Source organism: Urocitellus parryii, chromosome 6 (genome assembly GCF_045843805.1).
Source record: "Urocitellus parryii isolate mUroPar1 chromosome 6, mUroPar1.hap1, whole genome shotgun sequence".
NCBI classification, from domain to species: Eukaryota; Metazoa; Chordata; class Mammalia; order Rodentia; family Sciuridae; genus Urocitellus; species Urocitellus parryii.
In genome coordinates, this window is record NC_135536.1 from 103677887 (window position 1) to 103704945 (window position 27059).

The 27059-nt window shown below is 44.5% G+C and overlaps 1 protein-coding gene across 1 annotated transcript in view; it reads left to right on the plus strand.

Moving 5' to 3' along the window:
- Positions 1-3373: 3373 nt before the first annotated feature.
- The window catches only part of Lipc (lipase C, hepatic type), a 130527-nt gene continuing 106841 nt past the window's right edge, over positions 3374-27059 (plus strand). The window contains exon 1 of the mRNA XM_026384860.2: positions 3374-3488. Coding sequence (XP_026240645.2) covers positions 3404-3488 — 85 coding nt within the window. The 5' untranslated portion in view covers positions 3374-3403. The remainder of the gene's footprint in view (positions 3489-27059) is intronic.

The following is a 27059-nucleotide window of genomic DNA, read 5'->3' on the forward strand; positions in this document are numbered from 1 at the left end:
GCACTTCAGAATGTTAGTGTCTTATCCAAAAACACCCAGCCAATAAGTGATACACCAGGGATTTGAACCGAGATCTGTCTATTTCCAAAACTGGACTCTAGACCATGGAGTAAATGCCTCCAGAATCAGTCATTATAATTTCTGGAACTTCAACTACGAACAGGCACTTGGCTGGACACCTCCCATACAAATCTCCAATACTCATGATAGACCTGTGTTTCTAAAATGTGACTCTTGTTCTCTAGATTCTGATTTACAGAATAGGTCTTTGTTTTCTATAAGCCATCTGAATTACTGACTCCAAACCACTGTCTGTAGCCCTCCCTGGGTTCCTTCTCTCACCCCCAAACCTGTTACCGTTCTGGACCAGACACACACCCAGGCATAGGGCTGGGGGCAAGCACCTGGTCCTCTGTTATCAGTCCACACAGGTGATCACCGACTGGACCCATGGGCATGGAAGGCTCACTGTGACTCCCATTCCTCATGCAGACCATCTGCTGGCACACACAGAATCATTTCTTCTCTGAGTTCTTACCTCCTGGCAGGGTTTCTGGGAAGCAAGGAATCATCTCTTCTGTTCTCAGACCTGGAGAAAATTCTCCCTTCCCACCTCCTCAAAACACAAAAGTCATCTTTCTACTGATGGGAAGGTTAGGGTCCTTCTCCCTTCACATCCCTTTGAAACAGTGCATCCCTTTTCCGGTCTTTGTGGGCTAGAATTCACTTACCGTAAGGTCCTATGTTTCTGGAAGACAGAAGTTCCGCAGACTTCTCTCTACTTTGCCCCATCTTTCATAGGAGAAAGATCCAAAAGGACAGGTTGGGAGAAAAATAGTAAGTTGATATCTCAAAACTCCATCTCAGGCCCATGCTGTCTCCATTTAGGTGAGGAGATGGGATCCATTTTGCATAGCTAGTAGATAGTGAACCCAAGATCCCAGGCTGGAAAGCTCCTACTCGGATTCTAAGAAGTCCTAACCCTCTTGCCTCCCAGGAGCCTCTGTGTCCAGCTGCAGGGAAACCCAACAGACCTTGTGCCCTAACTCCCCACAGGAAGGTGGGACCCACGGCAGGCAGGACGAGCTTGGGTGGAGGTAGAAGTAGGTAAAACCCCGAAAGGGGACAGACACCCACTCCTACTTGTCCTGTTCCAGGAAAGCCTCACAGAACCTGAGCTGGCATGAGTTGGTGGTAGAGGTTGGGGTGGGGCCAGGTAAGGGAATGACAAAACTAGAACAACTTTGAAGGCCTCTTCCCATGTAGAAAATGGTAAGAAATATACTCTTCTGGGTGTTTTGTTTTGTTTTGATTTGTTTTTTGGTTCGGTTTGGTTTTTTTCGGCACTTGGTCTCATCAGTGTCTTTGTGAGTTATTCTGCAGAGCAAGGTGAGGGTTGAAGATGGTCATTGGCAGCACCCAGAGGAAAAGCAATGAGATTAGGCTCAGGGAAGAGAAGCCTCAGGGGATCATGAGATGATTTTAGGCCCCAACTTGATAGGGAAAAACAAGTAAAACAGAACTTTAGCTCCTGCTTCACTGTGCAGGGAGAGAAGGAGCCAGTCAGAAACTGACAGGAAGGCCTCCAAATTGCAGGCCTTGGGAAGGAGATGCAGCCGTAGGTCCACCTAGTTAAGCTTCGGTTAGGAATCAAGACCATCCAAATTTGTTGATGGTTTCAGAAGGTCTTTTAAGTCAGGTTTATCCAGATAAAAATTATATAACTGCCTCCACAACATGCCCACTTGGCTGAGAGCCATCTCCAATTCCACACGACCAAAGCTGAACTGAATTCCTAGCCTCCCCCACCAAACCTGCTCCATCCATGGCTTTCCCTACCTCAGCCGATAACGACTCCATTAATCTACTTGCTCAAACCAAAACTCTTGAAGTCACCCTTAGCTCCTCCCTTTCTCCCACCATCCCACATCCCAGCAGTCAGAAAATCCCATCCATTGTAACTTCAAAGTCCATCCAGCACCCATCCAGCCACACTGTCATTGCGCTGGACCAAGCCACCATCACCTCTCACTGGGTCAGCTGCAATGCCTTCCTAGTAGGTCTCCCCCCTTCACCTTGGCTCACTTGCATATCAGAGTTAGCTTTTGAAAATATGATTCAAATCATGTAACCCCTCTGCACGGAATGGCTCCTTGTGTCTCAGCATAAAGGCCAAAAGCTTATGATGTTGTCTCCCTAACTCACTGGCTTCCTTGTTATTCTCAGAACATACTACATGTCCTCTGACCCCAGGGCCTTTGTACTAACTGCCTAAAGCACTTTTCCCCAAGATTTCCACAGGGGCAACTCCCCCAGCTCCTTCAAACCTTTGTTCCAAGTTCAGCTTTCCAACAAGATTGCTGCTACCCACTCTGTTTAAAATCACTACCTCTTCCCTCCTCAACTCTGCTCTACCTTTTCTTTTTCCACAGTTCTTAAGGCATCTACCAATCTACATAAATCTCTTTTTTACTATGGCTATGGTCTATTATCTGACTCCTCCTACCCAGACTCCACAAGGACTAAAATCTGATTTATTCACTAGTATATTCTAACTGCCTAGAACAGTGCCTGGTACATAGTAGACACTAATGTCCTGAACAGATGAATAAAATTTAAATAATGTTAGAGATCCAAGGAAGGTGACAAGAGCCCTGCACTGCCACATTCCCATCCCCCTACCTGGTTCTGCCGAGTGGCCTTGCTTCTCAGTCCTCTCCTCAGTTGAGCATTAATTAAACAGAGGAGGAAAGCGCTGTTTACTCTGGGGCCACCGCTCAATGGGATCTTCAGCAACGGTATCTTTGCTTCTCCCTCAACTCCTTACACTGAGGTGTAGGGCTTTCTGTCCCTTTCAGCTGTAGAAACATTGCCTTACCACTCTTTGGCCACAAGCATCAGCACTTGTGCCCAACTCAAGAGAGATTGGACCCTCTGGGGATTCGCAGCATAGCAGGGTGCTTTTCCTACTCTTGAAGCTTAGTCTGCAATTTGAAAGAGGTGAGATGGCATCTGCCTTGCAGTGCTGTCAGAGAGAGACTTGGGCAATGTAGAAGCCACCTAGCCTGACCTTTGACAGGATTTCCAAACACAACATGTTAACTTTAAATTGATTAATTTGGAACTATGACCTTGGTCCAAGAAGTTAAGACTACATGACAAGATATTTTATTTTCAAAATGTATCAGAATTAAAAGAGACTTTTGTGAATGGATCTTTTTGGTATTAGATACAAGTAGATTTGGGGTTGGGGGCAACAAGGGAAATAGCTACACACTAGACAACATGTTAAAGGTTAATAATTAATGGCAGCCTTCCCTAGCAAAGTATCAATAGACATTCTGGTCTCATTAGCTCCAGAAATTAGCAAGAAGACCTCGGACCCTTGGTGAGAGAGGAGAAAATGGGAAATCCCCTGTGTGTCTCCATTTTCTTGGTTTTATGCATCTTTATCCAATCAAGTACTTCTGGACGAAGCCTGGAACCAGGTAAGAGCTAATCTTTTTTTTCTGGAGATGGGCATGGATTTTTCTTTTTTAAGTTTGTGTCACAGAGATTGATCGTATGGGACAGCATGCTTAAGAGCATACCAGGTGGTTCTATTAGTGGCACCACAGGTTCAAGGGACATGGAGCACTATATAAACAGGACTAAAATGTTAGACAATTACTCTGGAAGTAAAAGTAAAAGCGCCTGCAGCTAGCAGCTAAGTATCTCACATTTCTGATGCCGACACAGTCTTACTAAGATTTCTTTAGTGGAGAATGATCTGACTTGGGATCTTCCTGAGAGTTAATTTGGCATCTAATTTGCAGCTGGGGAGCACAGCATGCAATGCAATGCTCTGTCTTGCTGGGATTGTCGAATTGCCTGGCTCTCTCCACAGGGAGGGATTTCAGTTCTAGTTCTAGTCAGGTCTACAGTAGGGATATTACTGCACATTTTCTAGTCTTGACTTTTCTGCCCAAGTTTTCCTTGGAGCCTGAAGAATACACCAGCAACCTCTCCTGTTTTGTCTGTAATTTCATAAACTAGACTGATGGCCAAAAATAGATCCAAATGCTAAATCAGGTAAGTGAAGTCCAGGTTCCTGTCTGAACAGCGCAAAAGATCATCAATAAATGACAGATAGGCTGGGCACAGTAGTGTGTGCCTGTAATCCCAGCAGCTCTGGAGGTTGAGACAGGAGAATAGTGAGTTCAAAGCCAATCTCAGCAATGGCGAGGCGCTAAGCAACTCAGTGAGACCCTGTCTCTAAATAAAATACAAAATAGGGCTGTGGCTGTGGCTCAGTGGTTGAGTGCCCCTGGATTCAATCCCAGGTACCAAAAATAATAATAATAATAATAAATGACAGATATGAAATTACCTGAACAATTTGTCCAAATGATGGGTATTTGTTGGAAATGAGTAACAAGATAATAACTGCTGAGGATTTTTTTTTCCTCCAAGACTATGTTGTAGGGAGTTCCAAAAATCTTTGAGAATCAGGAATTTACTAATAATATATGTAATTGAAAAATGCCAGAAATTTTTCCCCTTTAAGAAAAAGAGCTGTTCCTTTGCACTTGATTATTATTCTACATTCTACACTTACTAACTTTTTAGTAGTATTAATTAGTACTATTCACAGAGCATTTCATATGCCAAGCACTATGCTAATTATTTAGCATTCATCATCTCATTTTAAAGCTATATCCAAAAATGGCCTGTACATAATAAGTTAAGCGCAGGTAAAATTGCTGGTGGACTTTTATTCCCTGGGTTCACAGGGATTTCACTAAATCACTGCCTTTTGCCCACAATGTTGTGTTGTTGACTATTATTATTATTATTATTGAAATATAACAAGTGTCTAGAAAAGAACCTATACCCTAAGTCCTCATGAATTTTTGCAAATGGAACCAGCACCCCACAGCCACCTCTGTGTGCCCCTTGAGCCTTAACAGTTGGCTTTGCCTAGCAGGGGATTTGTTGTTAGTGGAAACACATAGTTGTGCTCCCTGGCATCTGGATTCTTTTTTTTTTTTTTTTTTATTGGTCGTTCAAAACATTACATAGTTCTTAATACATCATATTACACGGTTTGATTCTTTTATTCAATGTCCCGTTTGTGAGAGGCACCCTGAAGTTTCAAGTAGTCATAACTCCTACTCTGGGGCTCCTGGAGCCACACACCTCACCTGAACAGTGCAAGAGATCATCAAAAAGTGACAGAGAAGCCAGGCACGGTGGCTCACACCTGTAATTCCAGTGGCTCCAGAGGCTGAGACAGGAGAATAGTGAGTTCAAAGTCAGCTTCAGCAATGGCCAGATGGGCGAACACACCTCACTTTATTCATAGTTTCTACTATTGACTGGCCTGACCTGTTTCTGCCAGTGGGATTTGAGCCTTTAAGTCACCAGTGCTGAAGCAGAGGTTGAAGAAAGGAACAACGCCGCCACGCCCTCCCCCTCCCATCCCCCACCCTCCCTCCCCCACCTCCACTCCATGTCTGGGTGTCATCCAGATTTTTCTCAAAAATCTCATCATCCTGCTGCGTTCCCAGGTTTATTCAAAAGCAGAGGGAAGTGACTATGATGAGCAGGAGGGCTCCTCAGGAAAGAGGACCAGCGTCAGGAGGCCTCTTGCTCCCTTGAAACCAGACTCTCTTGGCAGAATTTTTTCTGCAAGGTGTGAGCCCCTTCTGTGCGTGTGACTGGTGCCATGTCCTCCAGGGGAACTGCAGGGATGCCAGCATCCTATGGTGGAGCCCTTCGCACATGAGCTTCTTTAACAGTGGCTCCCAGCGGGGGCACTTTTACTCGGCAGGGGACATCCACAATGTATGGAGATGTTCTGGGTTGTCAGAGCAGAGAGAGTGCTTCCCTTCTGTCTGTAGTGGGTTGAGCCAGGGAGGCTGCCAAACTTCCCACCGTGCACAGGAGAGCCCATGACAATGAATTATCTGACCTGAGATGCCACAGCTGAAGAACCATGGTCTATGCCAAGCTTCAATGACATTAGTCAAAGCCAAGATGAGGTCGTTTCCTCCTGTTCCCCACCCCTCCCAGGCTGCTTCTTCTGAGTATTATTAACGATACTTCACTAGCAGATTCGTTCACATACTATACACCCAGTATGTGTCAAGCACTTTGTGAACATTTTATCTCACACTCACCCAATGTTTGAATAACCCAGCAATTGAGTGTCTTGCCCAGGTTTCCACAGATGATCAGGGAAGAGCTGGTGGAAGTTCCTGGGGCCTCTCCATGTCCTGAGGCTCCAACCCTCTGCACTGTGCCTGAGCCCAGTGACTTGGTAGCCAAAGGGCATTAAAGAAGCATTCTGCTCAGTTCCTCTCACAGGGAGGCAGATTCAGACCATTGTTCCTGACTGTCAGCACCAAGGGGGACCAGATACTGTGAACTTCTTGAATGCCCATGGCACTGGACCCTGTGGCCAGCCCTCACTGCTGAGTCCCAGATGTACCCCACTGATGTTGCCTCCAGACCAACACTGTTCCAAGTGGTAGGTGGAGCTGCTCTGGGACCCTGCCAGATCCCACCTTCTTCTGCCTCAGGTGCCCATCTTCTGCCTTCAGTCCCCATCACAGCTGCCAAAGCCTAGAAGGGGCAGGAGCCCATCCATTCAGTCACTCATGAGCCTGGGCCACACACAAGGCAAGGTGTGCCCAAACATTCTGTCTCCGTTAACCCCCAAAAGCTATTTTTATGTGGAATTCAGCTATCAATATTTGCCTTGTTGGAAATTAAAACAGAACTCTTTAAAAAAGTTTACTAGTGCTTTTAAATAACAATAAGACTATCACATGTTAACATATATAACATAATTTTATAAAAAAATAACTTGCATTTTCCAAATAATAATCCAAAAGATGAGTCAAAAGAGTGACTTTTTTTACAAAGAAAATTTGCAAATCTATTTAATATCCGGCTTAATAGAAGACAGCTGGGTTCTCTTATCTGTGTCTGGAGTTAATCTATTGTGATATGTTGCTACATCTATGAAGAAAATCTGGACCCCACTTATAGGAAGAAGGGGGCATGCTTGGAGCCTTGATCCACACTGAGAACCATTGCATTTGTGCAAGCAGCACTTAAAATAGAGGACCCACGGCCTGCCCTGTCCCTGCTGGGACTTTCATCAGGGATGAAACAGTGCAGGAGAGGTGGCAGCTATCTGCCCTGGAAGTTGGCAATAAGGGAGCCTTTGTCCCTGGAGAATTTAAACACAATACTAGGACCAAAAAATTGATCTATCTTTCATTATCACATTTCTAAATAATGTCTTTGATAAAAACAAAGCCTCTCCCAGCAAAAAAAAAAAAAAAAATAGTTTTTTGATCTAAATAAAATCTATAGTTATTGTTGGGTTCTATTAATATATGTGTAAATGTGTAAACTTCAAATGATTATACTTTTATCCCTTATCCTTTAATAAGTTTTGTGTTCTACACAAAATTTAAAGAACCCCCAGTTATACAGTTAATTTAAATAACCCCCAGTTATGCAGTTGTCCCTGATACAGACTAGAGAGAGATGTGCTCCTTGTAGGAGTGAGTGTCATGGTACAAACTCCTTCCAACTCACTTGGGCACATCTGATGTCTCCAACCCCAGTGATGTTTACTACCTGCATTTAAACAGCAGACTCAAGAAAAAAAAAAAAAAAGATAGCATGGTGACTACAAACACAAAACAGAACTTTAATTACTTTCACTCTGTCATCCTTTGTGAGTCTAAGCCAAGACTTTTTCATTTGTGTTTAAAATTTAAAGCAATAAAGCAGATCACGAACTGTGAAGTATAAGAACTATTTGTAAAGTAGAAATTTGGGCTTATACTGGAAAAATTTTACTGCATTTGAATATCTTACTTGAAATTTACTCTTCTTTTAATTGCTCATTTAAAACTTAAGAATGAATCAAGAAAGTGATGATTATTAATCTTTGCATATATGTTACTGAAAATAACTTTGTCTTGTGGAACAGAGGCATATTACAATGATACAGTCTGAATGTCAAATACAATGCACATGGTACTGTGTCTAATGATGGAGATTAGACACATTTATAAAAAGTTTTCTCAACCAGAGCATGAAACGTAATGGTGCCCACTAGAGAGGCTCAAGCAGAGTCAGAGAATTCACTTCCTAGTTCAGGGTATGCAGAAGACTCCCAGGAGGAGGTAGTGTTTGAGCAGGGCCCAGAGGAGGAGGAGGCCAAAAGAGAAGGAGGCTTTCCTATGCAGAAGCAAAGGTACAGATCTGATAAATTGCAAGTGGATTTTCAAACCCAAACACCTTCTAAAAGGCCATTTATGGAAGAGGAAGGAAAAGAGGTGGGAGAAGAGGAGGAGGAGAAGATACCTCAGAAAGGTAAACTGGAGACACCTCCACTGACCAGCAATGAACCATTAAGGACAGGGAGTCTGGCTATTGCCAAGTCTGCCTTTAAAGCAAACATTGTTTTAATGGCCTACTTCTAAAAGTTCCAGAAGTCTTTGAGGGTGATAATATGGGGTTCAGAAATAAAAGGCTTATTGATGACCCTGAGACACTCTTGGTTTAACACAGGGAGCTGAATCCAGCCCAGAGGGCAGATTTCAGAGAATCCTAGAACCTCCTGACATGACCCCAAGGCTATGTGTAAGGGCATTTTGAGAAAGGGACAGAGGTTATAACTTTTGACAGGTTATCCAAGGGATCTGTGACTTCCCAAAATATTCAGTAAACAACAGGTCTTATGGCTTTTAAAAATAAATATGAGGAAATTTTACAGGCAGTAATGGTGGGGAGGACAGGACTTAATAACCTATGTGTTGAGTCATAACTATGAAAAAAGTATCTACATGTATGTTACTAGAGATTAGAAGTATACTAAGAGATACATAAAAGGCTTTAAGATCCTGCAGGGATTTGGAGGAAGGATGCTATTTATTTTTTTTTTTTAAGTAAAAGACCCCAATTAGCTACAATGATATTACTCCTGGATTTGCCATCTCTCAAGAGCACCACTGGAAAGAGATCCTGTACTGACCACTCAGATCTGCCACCTCCACCCATCTTTGCAGTCTGTCAGGCTCATATTGCTAACCTGAGGGGTGGTCAGCAATATGAGCTCATTTAAAACTTAAGAATGAAGTTTTAAATGGGGGGTTGGGTGGGGGGTTGGGGGCTGGGAACTGCTAATTCCTGACAAGCATCCATCAGTGAAGATAACATCATTCATGACTAATATTTGAGGAGGCGTCCAGACATGAAACTAATGTATCTGGGACCGTATATAGATCCGCCATAGCAGAGGGCCAGCCTCCAGCATTCTAGTGAAATCCTCTTTCCTCTGCATGAGATCCTCCACCCACTGCCAGAATTCCTGGTCCTATAACTGAGCAGGTCTGGAGCCCTCCTGAGGGGAATCTCCCCTGGAAAAGACCTAAGGCCAGAAAACAGATCTGGTTTCCACCCTACCTGCCCTTCTCAGGGACTCAGGACTTGAACTTGCATTCTTTAATTCTAAACTCAATAAACAGAAACTTCAGGGCTGATTGTTGAAAGCATAGGGCCTGGAAACTAACCTGTATACACAAGTCACCTGAGTCACAAGCCAGCCAGAAGTCTGATATCCAGTTCCCACTGTGGCCTTCCCTGCCCTATTTTCCACCAGCTGCCACATGCTCCAAGGCTTGCTGGATGCTCACAGGTGACTGAGCAGTGAGAGGCCAGTGAGATGCTGGCCTGATTTTAGGCCTGGTCTTCAGACAGGCTAATAAGTTCCAATTACATTATCCAAGGGAATAGGAGCGCTCCAACCTCCACCAAAGTTATCCCCTGACATCCTTGGGGTCCACATTACAACAGGGATATAAGCAATTTTCACAGCCAGGAAGGTGACAGGGCACTGGTTCCAAGGAGGGTTTTCATTTTAGAGTGGAACCTTCTTGGCTGAAAATTGGTGTCCCCTGTACTGGGGAAAAGGTCTAGCTAAGAGCAGGAAGCACATCTGGACCCTACCAAAGGGCCACGGGAGCTATGGCTGGACTTCATCCCCATTGGGGAAAGCAGACCATGGGACATAGCCCAGTCCATCTTACAAGGGGTGGAAGAGCCATGGCAAAATTAATAGTTGGGCTCACACTCAGGCACTGAACTCGGGGAGAAGGAGACAAACTCCAGTCATTCACACACCATACCGGAGGGAGGATTCGGGAGATGCCCACCCGCATCTCCGGAGGCGGTGCAATTCTTAGTTATGACCACTAGGTAGCGCAGTGATGTCTCGGCAGCTTCAGGATTCCAGGAAAAGGTTCCAAGTTTGGGAGAATCTTTTTCTGGATGACTCTGGAAAACTGAAGGCTTTTAGCCAATCTCACTTCCCTCTTATTGGTAACTTGTTTTTATTTTTTACCCAATGGGGCTTTGGAGGATGGGCGGGGAAAAATGAAAGGAGGCCCAGACGCATGGAAGAGGAGGCCTTCCTGTGGCTACATGGCATTTTACCCTGGATGTGCACCAGCTCTCACCAGGGGGCCTGAGGACAGAGCACTGTGGCATGGCTATGCAATGGTGTGCTGGGCGGCCACAAAAAAAAAAAAATCGTTTTATGAAAATATGTAGGTGACAAAATCACATAGAATTTATGTTCTGACATTGAGGAAAAAGCCGTAAACCTAATTGTATATGTCTGGTGATTAAGAATGTTTAAAAATGTGAGTTTGAGAGGAAAAACTACTGAAAAAGAGGTACAAAATATTTGTACTTCTGTGCTTATATTTGATTTTTCTGTCCCGAATTTTGTGTGTGTAATGCTTTCGCACTGTATGTATGTGGTATGTTTAATGATTTAAATAATTTAAAAATGCATTTACTTCAAAATGAAGGGTTTGACTACAGCAGTGGTTCTGGAACTTCAGCGTGAAAAAGAAAGCAACTGGAGGGCTTATGAAAATAAGATTTCTAGGCCTCGTCTGCAGTTTCTAATTGAGTGGGCCTGGGATAGACCTAGAAATTGGCATTTCTAACAAGTTTCAAGTGAATAGTGCTGGCCCGGGGATCACAGAGAACCATTAGACAGACAAAAGAGTCCATGGAAGAACCAAGAGTTGAGCGTAGGTCTCCTGACTTCCAAGCTCCCTTCAGAAGATATCATTTCTTCCCACAGAAACACAGAGCCTTCTTCCCACAGAGCCTCCAGCCCAAACCTGCCTTCCTCTCCAACTATGGGATGAAGGGATAGGGAAGCCACATGAATATCTCCCTCAGTGGCAACTATAATCCAAAGAATATTTTTTAATCCATGATATTCATGGATGTATTCCTTCAAAATAAAATATCAGCATGCTGGGGAAAAAAAAAGCAGTTTATGAAGAAAAACTCCTTGAGCTGACACTCCCTTGTAATGGGTAGAAAAATAGTCACTGTGGTAGCTAATTAACCATCGACTCTGAGCTACTCCTTGGCACCCCTCAAAATATGATCAAGAAAATTCTTTTCACATGAGCTGGGCATTACCAGGGCTGGGCAGGGCCTGTGGGTTCTCAGTTGACTGGCCATGACTGGGAAAAACTTTCCAGTTGACAAATGTTCCAGCTCCCTTGTCCCAAGAGAAATCAACATAGTGAGAGGGGGAAAATGCTACTTTATAGTAAAAAATGAGATCAACAGCAGCAAACAAGAGCATTTGTTAACCACCTGCTAGTTACAGGCCCTGTGGTCAGTGCAAAAAAGCACAATTCTATTCACCAAGAAGCTTCCATCTGATAGGGTCTCCAGCACCTTGCAGGGGTGTGTGTGTGTGTGTGAGAGAGAGGAGACAGAGAGAGAGAGAGAGAAAGAGAGAGAGAGAGTTTCAACACAATATTATCAGTGTTCAAGTTCAAGTAACTATGTACAAAACATGACAAAAGCCCTCAGGCCAGACAAGTCAGCCCAGAAAGCTTTCTAGAAGAGTCTAGAAGGAAAAGAAGCGGAAGGACATTGTAAACAGAAAGAAAAATATGAACCAGCTGTGACTTAAAGGTGTGACAAATGGTGGTGAAATTGAGAATCCATGAGAGTTTGAAATGGCGCAGAGTAGGGCGGTAAAAAGAATTGGCCCGAGGAGAGGTCCTCAAGGTAGTCGTCAGGAGTTTAGCCTTCACCCTGGGGGCAGCTAAGGCCACCGTTAAGCCTGGTGTTAAGAGAAAGGGAGGGCTGCTGCTGGCTGCCATTCCAGGCTGGGTTGACAGCCCTAATTCCCAACCTGGCAGGAACCCCAGCCGCTCCCTGAAGGGGAGCAGCATTATCAGCAAGAAAAGGCAGGGGTGGGGCTCAGGCAATCACCAGTTTTACAACCTCACCTGGCCCTGCAGCCAGACACCATCAACTCTTCCTCTAAGGCAGGCCCCAGCCTTGGGCAGATCTCTTTAAAGTTTTCCTGTTAATTGCTGTTTCAAAGACAAAATCATAGGAGGGATTTACATCATGAAACCGAAACACTAACACATAGTAGAAGCTGGAAGAGAAATCTTCCATCTTCCTCTTATTCTGTGTCTGAAAAGGGAGCCATTTGGAAATTCCACATCATGCTAATTTATAGACCAACAGAAATTTCAAAATTCATTCCCACCTGCATTATCACTGGATTCTTACACTAACGCTATAAAGAGTGCTGGGTAGTTATTACTAGCCTCATTTTACAGAGGTAAAGTTTTGCCAACTAGGGCTGGGGACGTGGCTCAAGCAGTAGCGCGCTCGCCTGGCATGCGTGCGGCCCGGGTTCGATCCTCAGCACCACATACCAACAAAGATGTTGTGTCCGCCGAGAACTAAAAAAAAATAAATATTAAAAATTCTCTCTCTCTCTCTCCTCTCTCACTCTCTCTTAAAAAAAAAAAAAAAAAAAAAAAAAAAAAAAGTTTTGCCAACTAAAGATCACCTGGAACACACATGATGTCCCGTGGAAGTTAGTTTTCTTTGGCTTACTACAAGGGAAGGGGAGCCCCAGAGGCATCCTGGCACCCCAGTGATAGAAGTGGAGAGCGGATACTTAGAAGACCTGGGCTTATGCTGGATGAGTCTTAGGAAGGCTGGAGAACAGGGGCGTTCTTTAGGTTGTATTCTGTCAAAAAGGAGGGCAATTCAATGGTTGGCTATCACAAATAACTATGAATTGCTTGTTGTTAAGTAATTATTAGCCTAATCAGTAATAGGCTATTACTGATAGCAGGTGGGAAGATGAAGCAGGGCTGAGGGGGCATTGATACAGGAGCCCAAAGCTCGTTTCTATAGGCCAGAAGAGGGGAAGGTATAGTCATGTTTTGGGTCTCAGAGTGGCTTTCTCCATCTTGACGCAAACACAGAGATTCAGGGTCCTGTGCACATGCTGATATTCTATGTGGATTGTCTGAGTTCAGCTGGAATATCATGGCCTGGCTGCCTGCAGGGCTGGTTTTGTGGTGTTAGGTTTCATGTTCTCTCACACAAAGTGAATTCAGGTAATGTCTTTGAGGTCTCTCAGTGTCTGTGCACCTCCTGCACTGCCTGGCTGACCCCCTTTACCTCTGACCTCTCATGAGTCCTCACTGTCATTCTGGGTGCCAACAGCCAGAATGTGGACAAGGTGGTGTAGCTGGGCCTCAGACCCAGGTCTGTAGACTCCATACCCAGTCCTCACATGCCCACCAATGCGAGAGGTCATCGCAGTGCCAGGAATCCTGCAATGGTTACTTTACCTGGTATTGGGACCTAAATGTTTTGGGGAAAGAAAAATATGGAAGTAGATTGGGTGGCTTACACAACAGAAATTTTATTTTCTTGTGATTCCAGAAGCTAGAAGCCCAAGATCAAGGTGTCCCTGGGGTTGATTTCTCCAGAAACCTCTCTCCTTGGTTTCAGATGGCCGCCTTCTCTCTGTCTCCACGGGATCTCCTTCTCTGTGTCTTTGTCCTTATTTTCTCTTCTTATAAGGACACCAGTCATGTTGGTTTGGGGTCCACCCCCGATGACCTCATTTAACTTGAGTCACCTCTGTAAAGACCTCTGTCCAAAAACAGTCACAGTCTGAGATATGAGAGTTAGAACTTCAAGATACAAATTTAAGGAGTTCAAAATTCAGCCCCCCGCCCCCAGCAAACACTGTTCAAGGCCCTGCTCTGCCCAGCTCCTGGGCTACAGTCTAGGGATACTGTGGACACTGCAAATATATCTTTGTTCTATTTGAGCTGCAACAACTCCTAAGGGCCTTCAGAGTTAGAAAAGAGACTCATAAATATACATGAGATTGGAAAGAGAGTAGTAAGTCCACAGCAGGCCCAAACAGGGGCCTCTGCTAAGGGGGTGCAGGACGGAAGGACCCAGCAGAGGCTCATAGGAGCCAGCTGGCAGCTAGCAGGGGGCTAAGTAAGGGAGGGGGCAGAAGCCCCGTTCAACAGAGTGATTAAGACTTTCTGGCAGCACAAGCAATAACTGGCAGGAGACCAAGAAGGAGCCATTTATCTGGCTCATGTTGCAAGTAAGTGATAAAACTCACCCTCTGGCATGGCGCCGGAAGGAGCCATCATCTTTGCGGAGACGATGTACTCAGTGTGAGCTCAAGACGTACTTCTCAGCTGTGAGAAGTATTTTTCCCACACAAGCTGTGTTCAACAAGGCCGTTGCCTAGGCTCATCCAGCCTAGGCCAAGGAGAGAGGGCCCAAGGCCAGCTGCCACCTTCTCCTGCCATGCCTGCCTCCCCTCCCCTCACCCCTGCCAAGACCGAAAGGAAGGGCAGAATCAGCCAGCACCCAAGGACAGAACAAGGGCTGGAAGGACAGACTCCCACGCTCCACCTCATGTCTGGGCTCTGGGCTCCTGGCCTAGGCGGGAACTCCCGGCTTAGCTGAAGTAAACCTTAGGGAGGCCTTGGTGGGCATGTGAGAACTGGATATGGAGTCTACAGACCTGGGTCTGAGGCCCAGCTACACCACAGGTGACCTTGGGAAAATCACCTAAGGCCTTTAGACCTCAGTGACTCACTAGTAATGAGGTGATTCGTTGAAACTCCCCTGGGCTGTTCTGAAGACGAAGTAAGAATATACGAAACACTTTTCAACTCTTCACTGCTAGTCATAAAACAAACATTTGTAAGCACCGATTTACTAAGTAGTCCTATCATTACAATATTCACCTGATTCACACACTACTCCCAAGGTGTTTCCCCGTGTTTTATTACAAAAGTATTCTAATATCAAAAGAAGTTTAAAGGAAGATACAGTGAACTGCCATACTCCCTCCAGATAGGCTTGGTAATTGTTAACACTGATGTATTTGCTTTATTCATGTGTGTACATTTTTATGTCTATGTGCTGGAGATCCAACCCATTGAGAGGAAAGGGAGAGGGAGAGAGTCACACATGTATCTACATATTCTGTTTGAAAGTTGTGGATATCACAATAACTTAGTGTTAAATATTTATACATCTGCCTTCATCTTTTAATAAGGACATTTTCTTACATAGCCCCAGTATCATTGCCTAAGAAAATTAAAAATAATTTTACATTGTCCAATATCCAGTTCATATCCTAATTTCCCCAATTGTGCCAAGAATCTTATTTGTGGCATTTTTCACACCAGGACCCAGTCAAGATTCTCAAGTTGCCTCTTCTTTTTTTTTGTCCCTTTCATCTCTCCTGTGCTGAGATTGTGAGTCCTCAACACTTGGCGCCAAACCCCTTGCTGATGGCTCTTCTGAGGCACCTGACTTGTTGCTCTTTCATTATTTGCCTGCATCTCTCTCCCTGCTGGGGTGAGAGTGACTCCAGGGAGCACTCGGCCCATCATTACTGCATCCTCAGGATCTGTTTAAGCTGTTGTAGAGTCTGCCCGACACAAGAGAATGTCCAATGTTGTCCACCTTGTCAAAAAGCCAGGCCGGGTACACTTTTTAAAAGTTAGTGAGTTTTAAGTCATTTTATCTGGCAATTCCACCGCCCTGCTGAAAGTCATGGAAAACATCCCAAAGGTATAAGAGACCTAGGACAGTTCTGCCCAACTTCCACACCTAGAAACAGAAGGACTTTAAAGTTACCTGGGTTCTTCCTTATAGACTGTGCTCTACCGCTGGGATAGGGCTAGCAACAGAAAGCCAGAGATGCTGGCCAGACCTCAGGCCTCCTCTGTAACACACATGCACAGGGGCCCATGAGAAGCTGGCTCTGTTCCCATTATGGATCTCAGGGAAGTGATTCTAAGTCCTTTGGGTTTCCATGGAGGCAGGAAACCACTTCCAGATCAGCAAGAGGGGAGGAGGGATATATATCACACGTATCGAGTTGGTGTCACCTTGTCCAATATGAATTCCCCATGGTGCTCACTACCTTAATGGGAGTTTTAAGCTACCCCAGCTTCAAATGATTCTTTCTAAGGCAAAGCTTCTCAAACTTTAATGTGCATAGGAGTCACCTGAGAAGTTTGATAACATGGACATGCTTTTTAGCAGATCTGAGATGGGCTTCAAGTTCCTGCACATCTAACAAGTGTTCAACTGACGCCAATGCCACAGGCCCCAGCACCACACTTTGAGAAACTGTCTTTTAAAGGACACTAAATAGCTCCTCACCTACTCAGTGAACTAGTAATTAGCACTTATTACTAGACATAAGGCAGTGAGCTAGCACAAGAGGAACAGGGGATGGGAAGAAATAAAAGGATGAGTAAGACACATTCCTTTGACGCAAATCCAGCTGCGTGTGCTTTACTATGTCTAACGTGTTGCATAAATTGACTGAATTCTTACAACAACCTATAATCTATAAAGGATATTTTTACTCTTGTTTTACATGCGAGGAAACAGGGGCTGACACAGCCTAGTTGCTGCCCAGACTAGTGAGGAATAGGGTGGAGTGTGAATTGAGCTCTACCTGAATCCAAGGTGTGATCCTTCCCCACGTTCCTCTCTCACACTTGATCCTGATGCCTTTCCCCACCTGATGAGGAAGGCACAGGGGCCCAACCAACTAGTGTGGGCCTCACCTTTGAAGCAGGCTCAGCACTGGTCCTGGGGCGATGGGGTTGGGAGCAGGCAGGAGGTGCTAAGTAACCAGGGAGAGGTAGCCTTCCCTGGGGTGTGCTGCCTGTTTCGGGTTGTTGAGTTGCTGATGAAGTCCAAGCCCTTTGCAAGAAGTTCCTGTGTCAGGCACAGCCCATACTATCAAATTTTAGCTGTGAATTATGGTCCAAACTTTGTCACCAAATGGTTGTATGACTTTGGGTAAATCACTCCCTTGCTGGACTTGGAAGGCTAGAAGATCTTCATGGCCCTCTTCTCTGACAAAAGGTCTTGAAACTCTTCCTCCATCTTCCCGCCCAGCAGGGAATTAAGGCATTTGTCACTTTCCCACCCAAGGCCCCAGCTCTATTTTCTTAGTCAGGGCCACGGGTCTCTGGGGCTCATGGCACAGTACTCCTTCTCACCAACTTCACACACATTGGCTGAGCACATGCTCTCCATCAGGCCCTGTCCTCAGGGGTGGGAGGTCAAGGAAACAAATGCATTCCCTCCCTGGGGAAGGGAACTAGACCAGATCACAGGCACTCAGGCCCCAGGAACATGGAGGACTGCCCTGACACCACCCAGCAGGGGGAGGCATCGTCCCCACTGTGAGGCCTTGATAAGTGCTTTCCCCAGAATATTCCATTTAATCTCCCCATAACACTATGATCTAGATGCTGTCATTTGTCCTATTTTTAAAATAAAGGACTGAGGATATAGCTAACTGATAGAGTGCTTGTCCAACATGCATGAGGCCCTGGGTTTGATCCCCAACACCAACAAAGAGAGAGAGAGAGAGAGAGAGAGAGAGAGAGAAAATAGACTCACAGAGGACAAATGACTAGTCCAAAGCCACACAGTTAATAAGGGTTTAATGAAATAATGCATATATAAAAACCCTTAGCAGTGTGTCAGGCAAATGTAAATAAATGATTAACTAAAATGCCTTTTACAAATGGCAGAACAGGGAACAGGAACCAGTTTTCAGCCGTTACAGACAAAAACAAAACTAATGAGTGGAAGAAAGGCCTCTTGTCCCCCTGGAGGACAACGTTCATCTTGGGACTAGCCATACATAATGAGAAGCAGAAGGAACCTTGTAGAGGGATGGGTGGGCTCCAAAGTGCTCCGTGGGTGCCCACCAGGGCAGTGGGAACACCAACAGGGTGGGTGCCCTGGGGAGGAGGGACAATTAGGCATTCTTGGGAGGCACCTCAGGGCTCCCCCGTCCTTCCTAGATGGCTGTAGAAGCCAATCTACATGTACCCCAGGCTCAGCTGCTCCACGTGTCAGCTGTCATGCTCCTCGTCTGGGTAATGGAGTGTTATGAAGCATGTTGGAAACCATCAATTAGTGCTTAACTCCATGTTCATTGGGTTGTATTTCCAAGAATGCACCACTAAGAGCCACAGCAGAGTAATCTCACTCCTTTCTCATTCAATGGCTTAGAATTAAAATGCCACCCAACATTCTCTTCCAAAGAAATTGAGATTTATGGGTCACTGTCAATATCAACACATGTTAGCCATTATTTGAAAGTCTCCTTGCTCCTTGGGACTGATTACTATTTACTTTGAAAGATAAGTGTAGCTTTATAATCCATGTGGGTTGCTAGGAGAAATGGGTTTAAATATTTCTTCCCTTGGAGCTGTTTTTTATTTCATTTCATGCTGTTGGTCTGGCAGTGTGAGCCCCACCCTGCTTATCATCTCTCAGAAAGTCCTGTATTCTCTGAGGCTCTGGAACAATGACAAGAGAAACCAGTCTGTTCTCAGTCCAAGGTCACCTGGAGAGATCCTTTGCACTTCAACAGCCAAAGGGCCCCTGACTCCTGAGTTCAAGTCCTTGGTTTAAGCCAGGCTTGAGATACCCTAGGAGCTTGCTAGAGGAGCAAGAATACTGGAATATTCTGGTCTTTTGTGTTGCTTATGAAAACTGAGGCAGGAGCTGAATCATTTCAATCAGTGGCTATCAAATTTAGTGTGCTTCCATCTACCTTGAAAAGCTTATTGTACCCCAGGGCCCCTCTCCAGAGTTTCTGGTTCAGTAGGCAAGGGGGATCCCAAAAATGTATATTTCTACCAAGGTCCCAGATGATACTAATACTGGGGCCAGATCTAGATCCCACCAGCTTAGAACAAGAGTGGGAAGTAGTAAAGACGGTGAGTGAGAGAAATGAGGCTGCCGGCAATGTTTGGTGCTCTGGGAAAATAACACTATCTAAAAGGGAACTTCATTAAGTTTCACTGGGCAATAAATACTTTTAGTCCTTCTGTATGAAATCTTCAGTTAAAGGTCAATTTCCATCAATACACTATAAATCTGAATCTATTGTGAAATGCTATTGTGAAGTGCTAAATGAGTCACCCCTGACTGGGTGGTCAGCTATGCCCAGGTTGCTAGAAAGAGCTGGTAGGTTGTGGTCCTGCTTTAATGACTATTAGGCAGACATTATAGGGAGGTTCCTGGTATTGATAACAGAGCCTGCAGTACTAAAGTCCAAACGAGATTTTCCCTGCCACAATCAAGGCTTTCAGATGAAATTGGGCCCAAAGCAACAAAGGGGTATAGATTCTGGGGTTCCATGTTGAACATGAGAAGGCCTTTGGAGGCAGATGACAGCATTGCTTTGCCAGGGACCTGACACTGCAATAAACTGCAAGTCTCCTCCAGGAAATGTGCTAGAAAGAACCATGGTGCCCCCAAAGCCAGGCTGCCCCAAACCCTCCCCATCAGAGTGCAGTGAACTGCAAAAGTTGGCACTCAGGAGCCATTATTAGGGAGTGGACACACCCAGAGAAACCAATGCCCCAACTCTCACAGAGTCAGGAGGCTGTTACAGTGACCCATGCCCAGTGACAGGGATAGCAGTAGGAACAGAGGAAAGTCAACGTATTTGGAAACAGGAAAAGGATGAGTAAAAACACCCAGTGATGATATCCATTGGGACCTTAAGTCACAGGGACAGAAATTTAACTCAGATTAACTTTAGCAAAAGAGGGAGTTTATTTCCTTACATAACAGTGATGTCCAAAATAAGTCTCAGATTCACCTGGATCTGTGACCCTAAACAAGTCATCATGTCCCTCTAATTTCTCTCTACCCCCTTGATCCATTTCCTCCTTTCTCCTCCCCGCCTCCTCTTCTCTCCCTCCCTCTGTGATAGCACTGGAGAATCCCAGATTTCCTTGGTCCTTAGAACTTAAAACTCCAGAGAGACTGCGCCTTATCATATACCCTCTGACAGATGTTCCAGAGAAGACTTTGGCCAGTGCTCACCCCGAGATAGATTATCATGGGCAGGAGGATGGAACCTCTGATGGAACCTGGTTTGGGAACAATGCCCAAACCTTTGGTGCTTTACCCAAATAAGACTGAGCAGGATCCAGGAGAGGGAGGGGCACAGAGGACTGGCTGTGAGGCATGAGGATGAGCAGGGAGGCAAGGATGCTCCTCTCCCACAGGGACAACACTGGCTTACCTGTCCCTGCTCACACATCCCTAACCATGCACACTGGTCCCCTGCTCAAAGGTGTCCTGTAGTAGCAGATCTACCTGGGCAGGGCTGGCTTCATGGGGGGGCTCCTGGATGACATCACATGCTCAGCCATTTGAGGGCACTGGGATTCTCAGGTTTCTTCTGTAACACATAAGAGGACCAAGGCAACTTACAAGCACTGTTCCTTTCAAAGAAAGCAGATGGGTGAAATACATAAAACCAGCATTTTTATTGGCCTCCTAGGATGCTCAGAGGCCTGCTTTTAAGACTCTCTGTGTTAATACACACTTCAATAATGCTTTAGTCTATTCCTCAGTGGTTCCCAAATTATGATCCCCAGAGGAGCTTATTGAAATGAAAATTCTTCATCTCACCCCAGACCTACTGAATCAGGAAGTCCAGGTGTGGGGCCCAACGGACTGTTTTAACAAGTCCTCTGAGTGATTCAAGGCATGCACCAAAGTTGGAGAACCACTGATCTATATCTGTATTTGATCCAATTCACTCAGTTCAAAAGGACCACCCACTACAAAAAACTGAGATTTGCATTACAGATTTAATGAACAGTCTGAATTTTAAAGGGTATAAATTTGTGAAAGAGTTTTCTATTTCTCCCACCCACTCCTTCATCCATGCACTATCAGATTATTCTTCTCCATTCTTTAATAGTATCTTAGGCAGGGTCCTTAATTTTTGGTAGATCCTGATATTAAAAGTCTTTTTATTTTATTTTCTTCTAAAGGCGGAATCTCATATCTGGTGGACATTCTTCTTCTCTCCTCTGTAACAAGGATGGGGATTGAAGTGGGGGTGAGCTAGATTGGTTCTGCCGTTTCATTCCTCTGACCACTGGAGCCCCTCGGGATAGGAGAGCTGGGAGTCCTATGTTTTGATTGTGATCCTTATCACCTCTGAAATTTCAGAGCTTATCACCTCTGAAAATGGAGTACAGACAGAGACACAGACACACACATACACCCTCCTTGGTTGTCTGGTCTTGTTCTGGCTCACTCTGGTGGGCCTTGGCCAACATGATGGTGTATGACAGTGTGTATGGTTTTCCAAGGACCTTTTTGTGTGACCCCAGCTCATTTCACACCAAGAAGGGCAGCTGTGAGCCACTTTGTCCTCCCTGGTGGTCCACACCCCTCCCATTAGTAGAACCTCAGAAATGACTGGGGTCTTCTTCCCCACCATCTGAAGGCTGATGAGAACTGAGGTGGGGGGGGGAATCTTGCTAAGATTTGAATGTCCCCTCCCAAGCTCATTGGATTTAACTGCCACCTGTGACAGTATTGGGAGGTGGACTTTAAGAGACCAAGAGGGATCTCCTCTCATGGTGGATTGATGCCATTATTGCAGAAATAGGTTAGTTATCTCAGAAGTAGCTTTGTTATAAAAGTGAGTTCTCAGGCACACATGTGTTCCGCTCTTGCTCTCTCTATCTCATGTGTGCTTATTTACCCTTCCGCCATGTCATACTGCAGAAAGAAAGCCCTCTCCAGATGCAGGCCCTCAGGCTAAGGCTGCACAGTCTCCAAGCTGAGAGATAAATAAACTTCTTTTGATTATAATTCAGTCAGTCTGGTATTCTATTATAGTAGCAGGAAACAGACTGAGACAGATCCCACCCACATCAGGCACAGCCCTTCTCTTCCCCACTTGTCTGAGCCTCCTGTCTTCATACGGCTGGAGTAGGCACAGCTCGCATTCATCTACAGTTCCACAAACTTCCAGGGACATAAGTCATACTCTTCTCAAAACCCCACCACCAAACCCACAGCACCAAATCCCAAACGGGGCCAAGAGTTTCAACATCTCAGCAAACATCCAATTATATAACACCCCAACTCCTACCTCCTGTAGGCACCCCAACCTGCATTCTTGGTAAGTGATTCTGATGGCTCCCTCAACTTGGCTCACGAGGAGAGTAACAATCAGGGGGACAGATGTAAATTCTTCCCCCAGTATCTCCTTCTCTCTCTATTCCCATTTGTCTATCTATGTGGACTGGGGGGAGGTGGTGATGGTAATGGCCCTGCTCCTTTGGGAGCCCTGGAGGTGGAAGAATCTTACTCCAGTTGCTGGCAACTTTCTTTAGAGATTATGGGTTGTTTAGCACCTGATGTTTTCAGCAGAGGTTCTGGTCCCAGTCCTTTTGACTGCTCTCTCACACATGTTTTCATATACATTACCATAGTGGACCTTACAATGATTCTGTCAGGTGTTAAACCTACAAGGAAACAGGTGCAGAGAGGTTAAGTGACAAGGCCAAGGTCATAGAGTATTGAAGTGATGATGATGGGAAGGGGACCCCACCCAGCAGCTCCTATGTACCTGTGCTCTCCCTGCTGTTTCATGCATCTTCCAACTGTGAGTGAACTTGGGGTGGCTAATCAGAGATATAGTTTGTTTCCAAGATCCACTGGGAAGCTGGCAGGCGAGGGTTTGGGGCCTGGGGTTTTCTTAGAGAAAAAAAAAAACAACTGTTGCAGATCAGTCATGCCCAGAGGATGCCACATGGACACTACCATTATCTTCCCAGGCCAAGGTCACATGGTCCCAGGAAACCCTGACTTGGCTTCAGTTGGCCAGCCCTCTCCTAGGGTGGGAGCAGGAGTGGAGTGGGAGTTGGCACTTCTAAAGTAGAGGGCTAGGGTTTCTGGTTAAAAGGCTAACTGGCCAGCTCTATGAACTACCCAGCCCAGGTCAAGTGGGGTCAGGGCACCATCTGTGCCTTCTGGCTGGTTCTGCCCAGAATGACTCAGTTCCACATGTGGTGGGTGGAGGGTCATGGTTACACCCCCTACAGTGCTCAGAGTACTCTACAATTTTCTAGTCAACATATGGGCTGGAACTGCTGCTACACAAGGGCAGTCCTTTCTCAAGATTAAGTCTTCTGAGGAGCACAAGAGCCTCCCCTGCCCTCATCCTGTGCAGAACCTCCCACAGGGCTGGGATTCAGTGAGAAGTCCAGCCACATTGGCTGGGATCATATTTTCCCAACTGAAAATCAAAACCCTCACCCCCACAGAGCCAATGGTTAAATTTTCAAAACTTTGCAAGCTGAGTTTTAAACAGCCATTACTTTAAAATAAAATTAGAAAACTTAAAATGAAATAAGTTATGTTAAAAAAACAACAATAATAAATACTCAAAACTCCTCTGTTCCTAATTATTTTACTACAGTTTGCTATTATCTCTGTCATTAGGGTTTTACATTTATTGCACTATATGGTAAAAATGCGCTATAATGATGTGCTAAAATGTATCCCTTCCCAACTCCATGTCCATTAGTGTTTCATCAGCAGCTTAATAGCAGCCATAATGGTGGTATTTGCGTATGGAAATTACAAATATTACAAATCAGGGTTTGATCTATTGTTTTACTGACTCTGTAGAACAAAGGTCAGCAAATTTTTCCATAAAGGGCCAAACAGTAGATATTTTCCCCTTTATAGATCATAAAGTTTCTGTTGTAAACAACAGATAAACAAATGGACATAGCTGTGTTCTAATAAAGCTTTACTTACAAAAACATATGGTGGGACAAATATGGCAGGTCAAAGACTGCCAGCCCCTGGTCTAGATTTCACAAAGTCATGAAGAAAATGTTAATGGAGATTAAACTTAAAAATGTTTTGTGCCCATAATTGTTCCGATTATGAATAACAAAAAAAATAATAATCTGAGGCAATATTCCTCTAGTACTCAAAAACAATTATCTAATTCAGAAAAAGAAATAACTCATGTAACTGTTGAATGAAGTTCTAGGATACATCTTTGTTGCTTTATTTTTTCTTGTTCATTAACAAATGAAAATTGCAACCAGTATTCACATCAAAATTACAAATTTTGTCATTTGCCACAACTTATCTCCTAGTAGATCAAGCAAAGGAAAAATCAACAAAAGCATTCCGTGAGAACCAACTGGCTGTGTGGAGTTTACCATGAAGAGTATCGTATATTTTATCACTATTCGTAAATTGTTTAATACCAATCCTTGATAGCAATAAAATGAATAATAAATGTATGTATATGTATATATATGTATGTATATATGTATAATTGTGCATACATTTTATACATATAAAATTTTATATGTATAAATTTTATGCATACAATAGAGAGCCTATTGTTAAATATTTACCGTCACCTCACTGCCTGATGGACATGACCATAAAAAACACCCTGACGGTTCAGCTCAGGAGTCCAGAGTCCAGGGAAAGGGATGGTAGCAGGGATGGGAAGACAATCAGGAGAGCCCTCCAAGGTGGTCCCAGAAGGCTTCATGGGGGACACAGGACCTTAAAGAATGATAGGACTGAGTGATGGATGGAGATGGCTGCACTTCCTGCAGGTAATAGCACAGGAAGGAGTGGAGGTGGAATTTCCTGACTTAGGAAAACAAAGAGAAAAGGATTAGGGAAACAGTGGGGAAAATGGAGCCAGATATAGTTAATTACATGGGAATGTTCTGTGAGGTTGGGTCAAAAAACAAACAAACAAAAGCAGGTTGGAAAATGAGGATTCATGTTAAGGGGAAAAAATACCTAGAATAAAATGCATTTAAATGTAAAATAGCTATAGCTGATAGGATTATGGCTGATTTTGTTTTCATGCTTCTTGACACTTTCTTGTATCTTCCTATTGTTCTGGTGTGAATTTATTTGATAAAAGTCATGAAAATAAATGTTCTTTGGCAGAAAGCATTGAGCCAAATCTGAAAGCCATAGTTAAGGACAGGGCACATCTGGCCTGATGCAGCCCAGAGGCACCCTGCAGGGAGAGTGCTGGGGGTGAGTGGAGTGAAGACTCTCTCCTGGGAGAACTGCAGAGCACACAGGTGACCACTATTGATGGCCCCTCACCATGGGCCTGAAGTAGCCCTGACCACGCAGGGGACCTGCCCCCAACCCCAGAGCCCAGGTAGATAACTACTCTCTCTTTTCTCCCTTAAGAAAAGTTTGGAAAGGTTTCCCCCTCCTCATTCACAAAGGCAGAATAAATATAGGAAAACAAGGGATCCTCTTATTTTAGGACTTAACTTTGCTATTTTACCAATTGAAGAAATCTACTTTAAAAAAGAAAGTATACAGTAGAATTGGAAAATTACAAGGGATCCTAAGAATGTCTCCTCCGACTCATTTATTATACAAATAAGAAAATAGAAACTAAGGAGGTCAAGGGGCATACCTAAGAACCCAGAGCCAAGTGAAAACTCATCCCCAGCAGAGATGACACCCAGAGCCTGGCACCAACTTTCTACTATCAGATAAGCACTGAGCCTCATCACAGGGTGAGATGGCTGTGCAGCCCTAGGCTTCAGAGTGAACTCTAATCCTTCCCCATCTTACCCTGGAAAGCATGACTGCTTCTGAGGCACCCAAAATGTGTAGCATGGTTTCTCCATGACTTGCAACAGGATTCATGTTTTACTGTGTTACAAACGCCTGGACTAGCTCTCTCCATGCGTAAGACAACTTCTGCCCTACCCACTGGTGGATAAGAGTTCAGATGCCTTTGTTTTGTTTTGGTTTTGGTAGTAGAGATTGAACCCAGAAGCACTGAGACACATCCCCAGCCCTTTTTTATATTTTATTTAGAGACGAGTTCTTGCTGAATTGCTTAAGGCCTCTCTAAGTTGCTGAGGCTGGCTTTAAACTCAAGATCCTCCTTCCTCTTCCTCCCTAGCCTGGATCTGTGGCTTCACCCTGCCACAAATGAGGACTCTTTGTGCATTTTTTGCACTACCTTCTGTATATAGGCCACGTTGTTAGTCTTAAATTGTGGTCCTAGAGTGCCAGAGATAGACCAGTTTATACTTTTTCTGATCGGGAACATAGATAGCTAGAGGATTAAGAAATACATTTTCATAAGCTAAATAATAACAAAAATTAAATGGCAAAAGTCTTTGCTGTCCCCAGCAACTGGAGAGCTTTAAAAATAAAATAAATAAGCACCTGCTTCTATTTTGTACTCCTACACAGACAGGGAAATTATTGGAGAAAAATTGTGCTCATATATTTTGTAGTGTCCCTCTTGGAAGAAGAAGAATATCTTAAGTGAGGTTATCGGGAAGTGCTTACTAAATGTGCAGTTTGGAAAAGGACTTCCCCTGAGCAAGGCTGGTTAGACCAACAGCCCACCATGCCCTTCACCTCCTGCAATTAGAGCATAATAGTCAGATTTTCTTCAAGAGATTGATGATTTACGTTGGTAAATGTATTGTTATAATTAATAGCAAAAACATTGTCCTTATCCCTGGCTGTTTTCCCCAAGCCAAAAAACCTAGGACCATACCATCCTAAGAACAAGCCTCATCTGAGGCTCCTGCCCCTAACCCTTTCCACATCTATCTTAGGTAACTTTTCACTTTTAGCCCAGCTTCCCACCAGAGCTAAATAACCGTTGTTGTTCCTTTCCCATGAGAATAGCTCAGAAACTAAGAACGCCCTATTTACCAACTCTTCCCAACAGAATCCAGTGACCCTTCTGCCCCAGTGTGTAATCCCTCTACCCTTTTGTCCCTGGCTTTTGAGTCTATTTT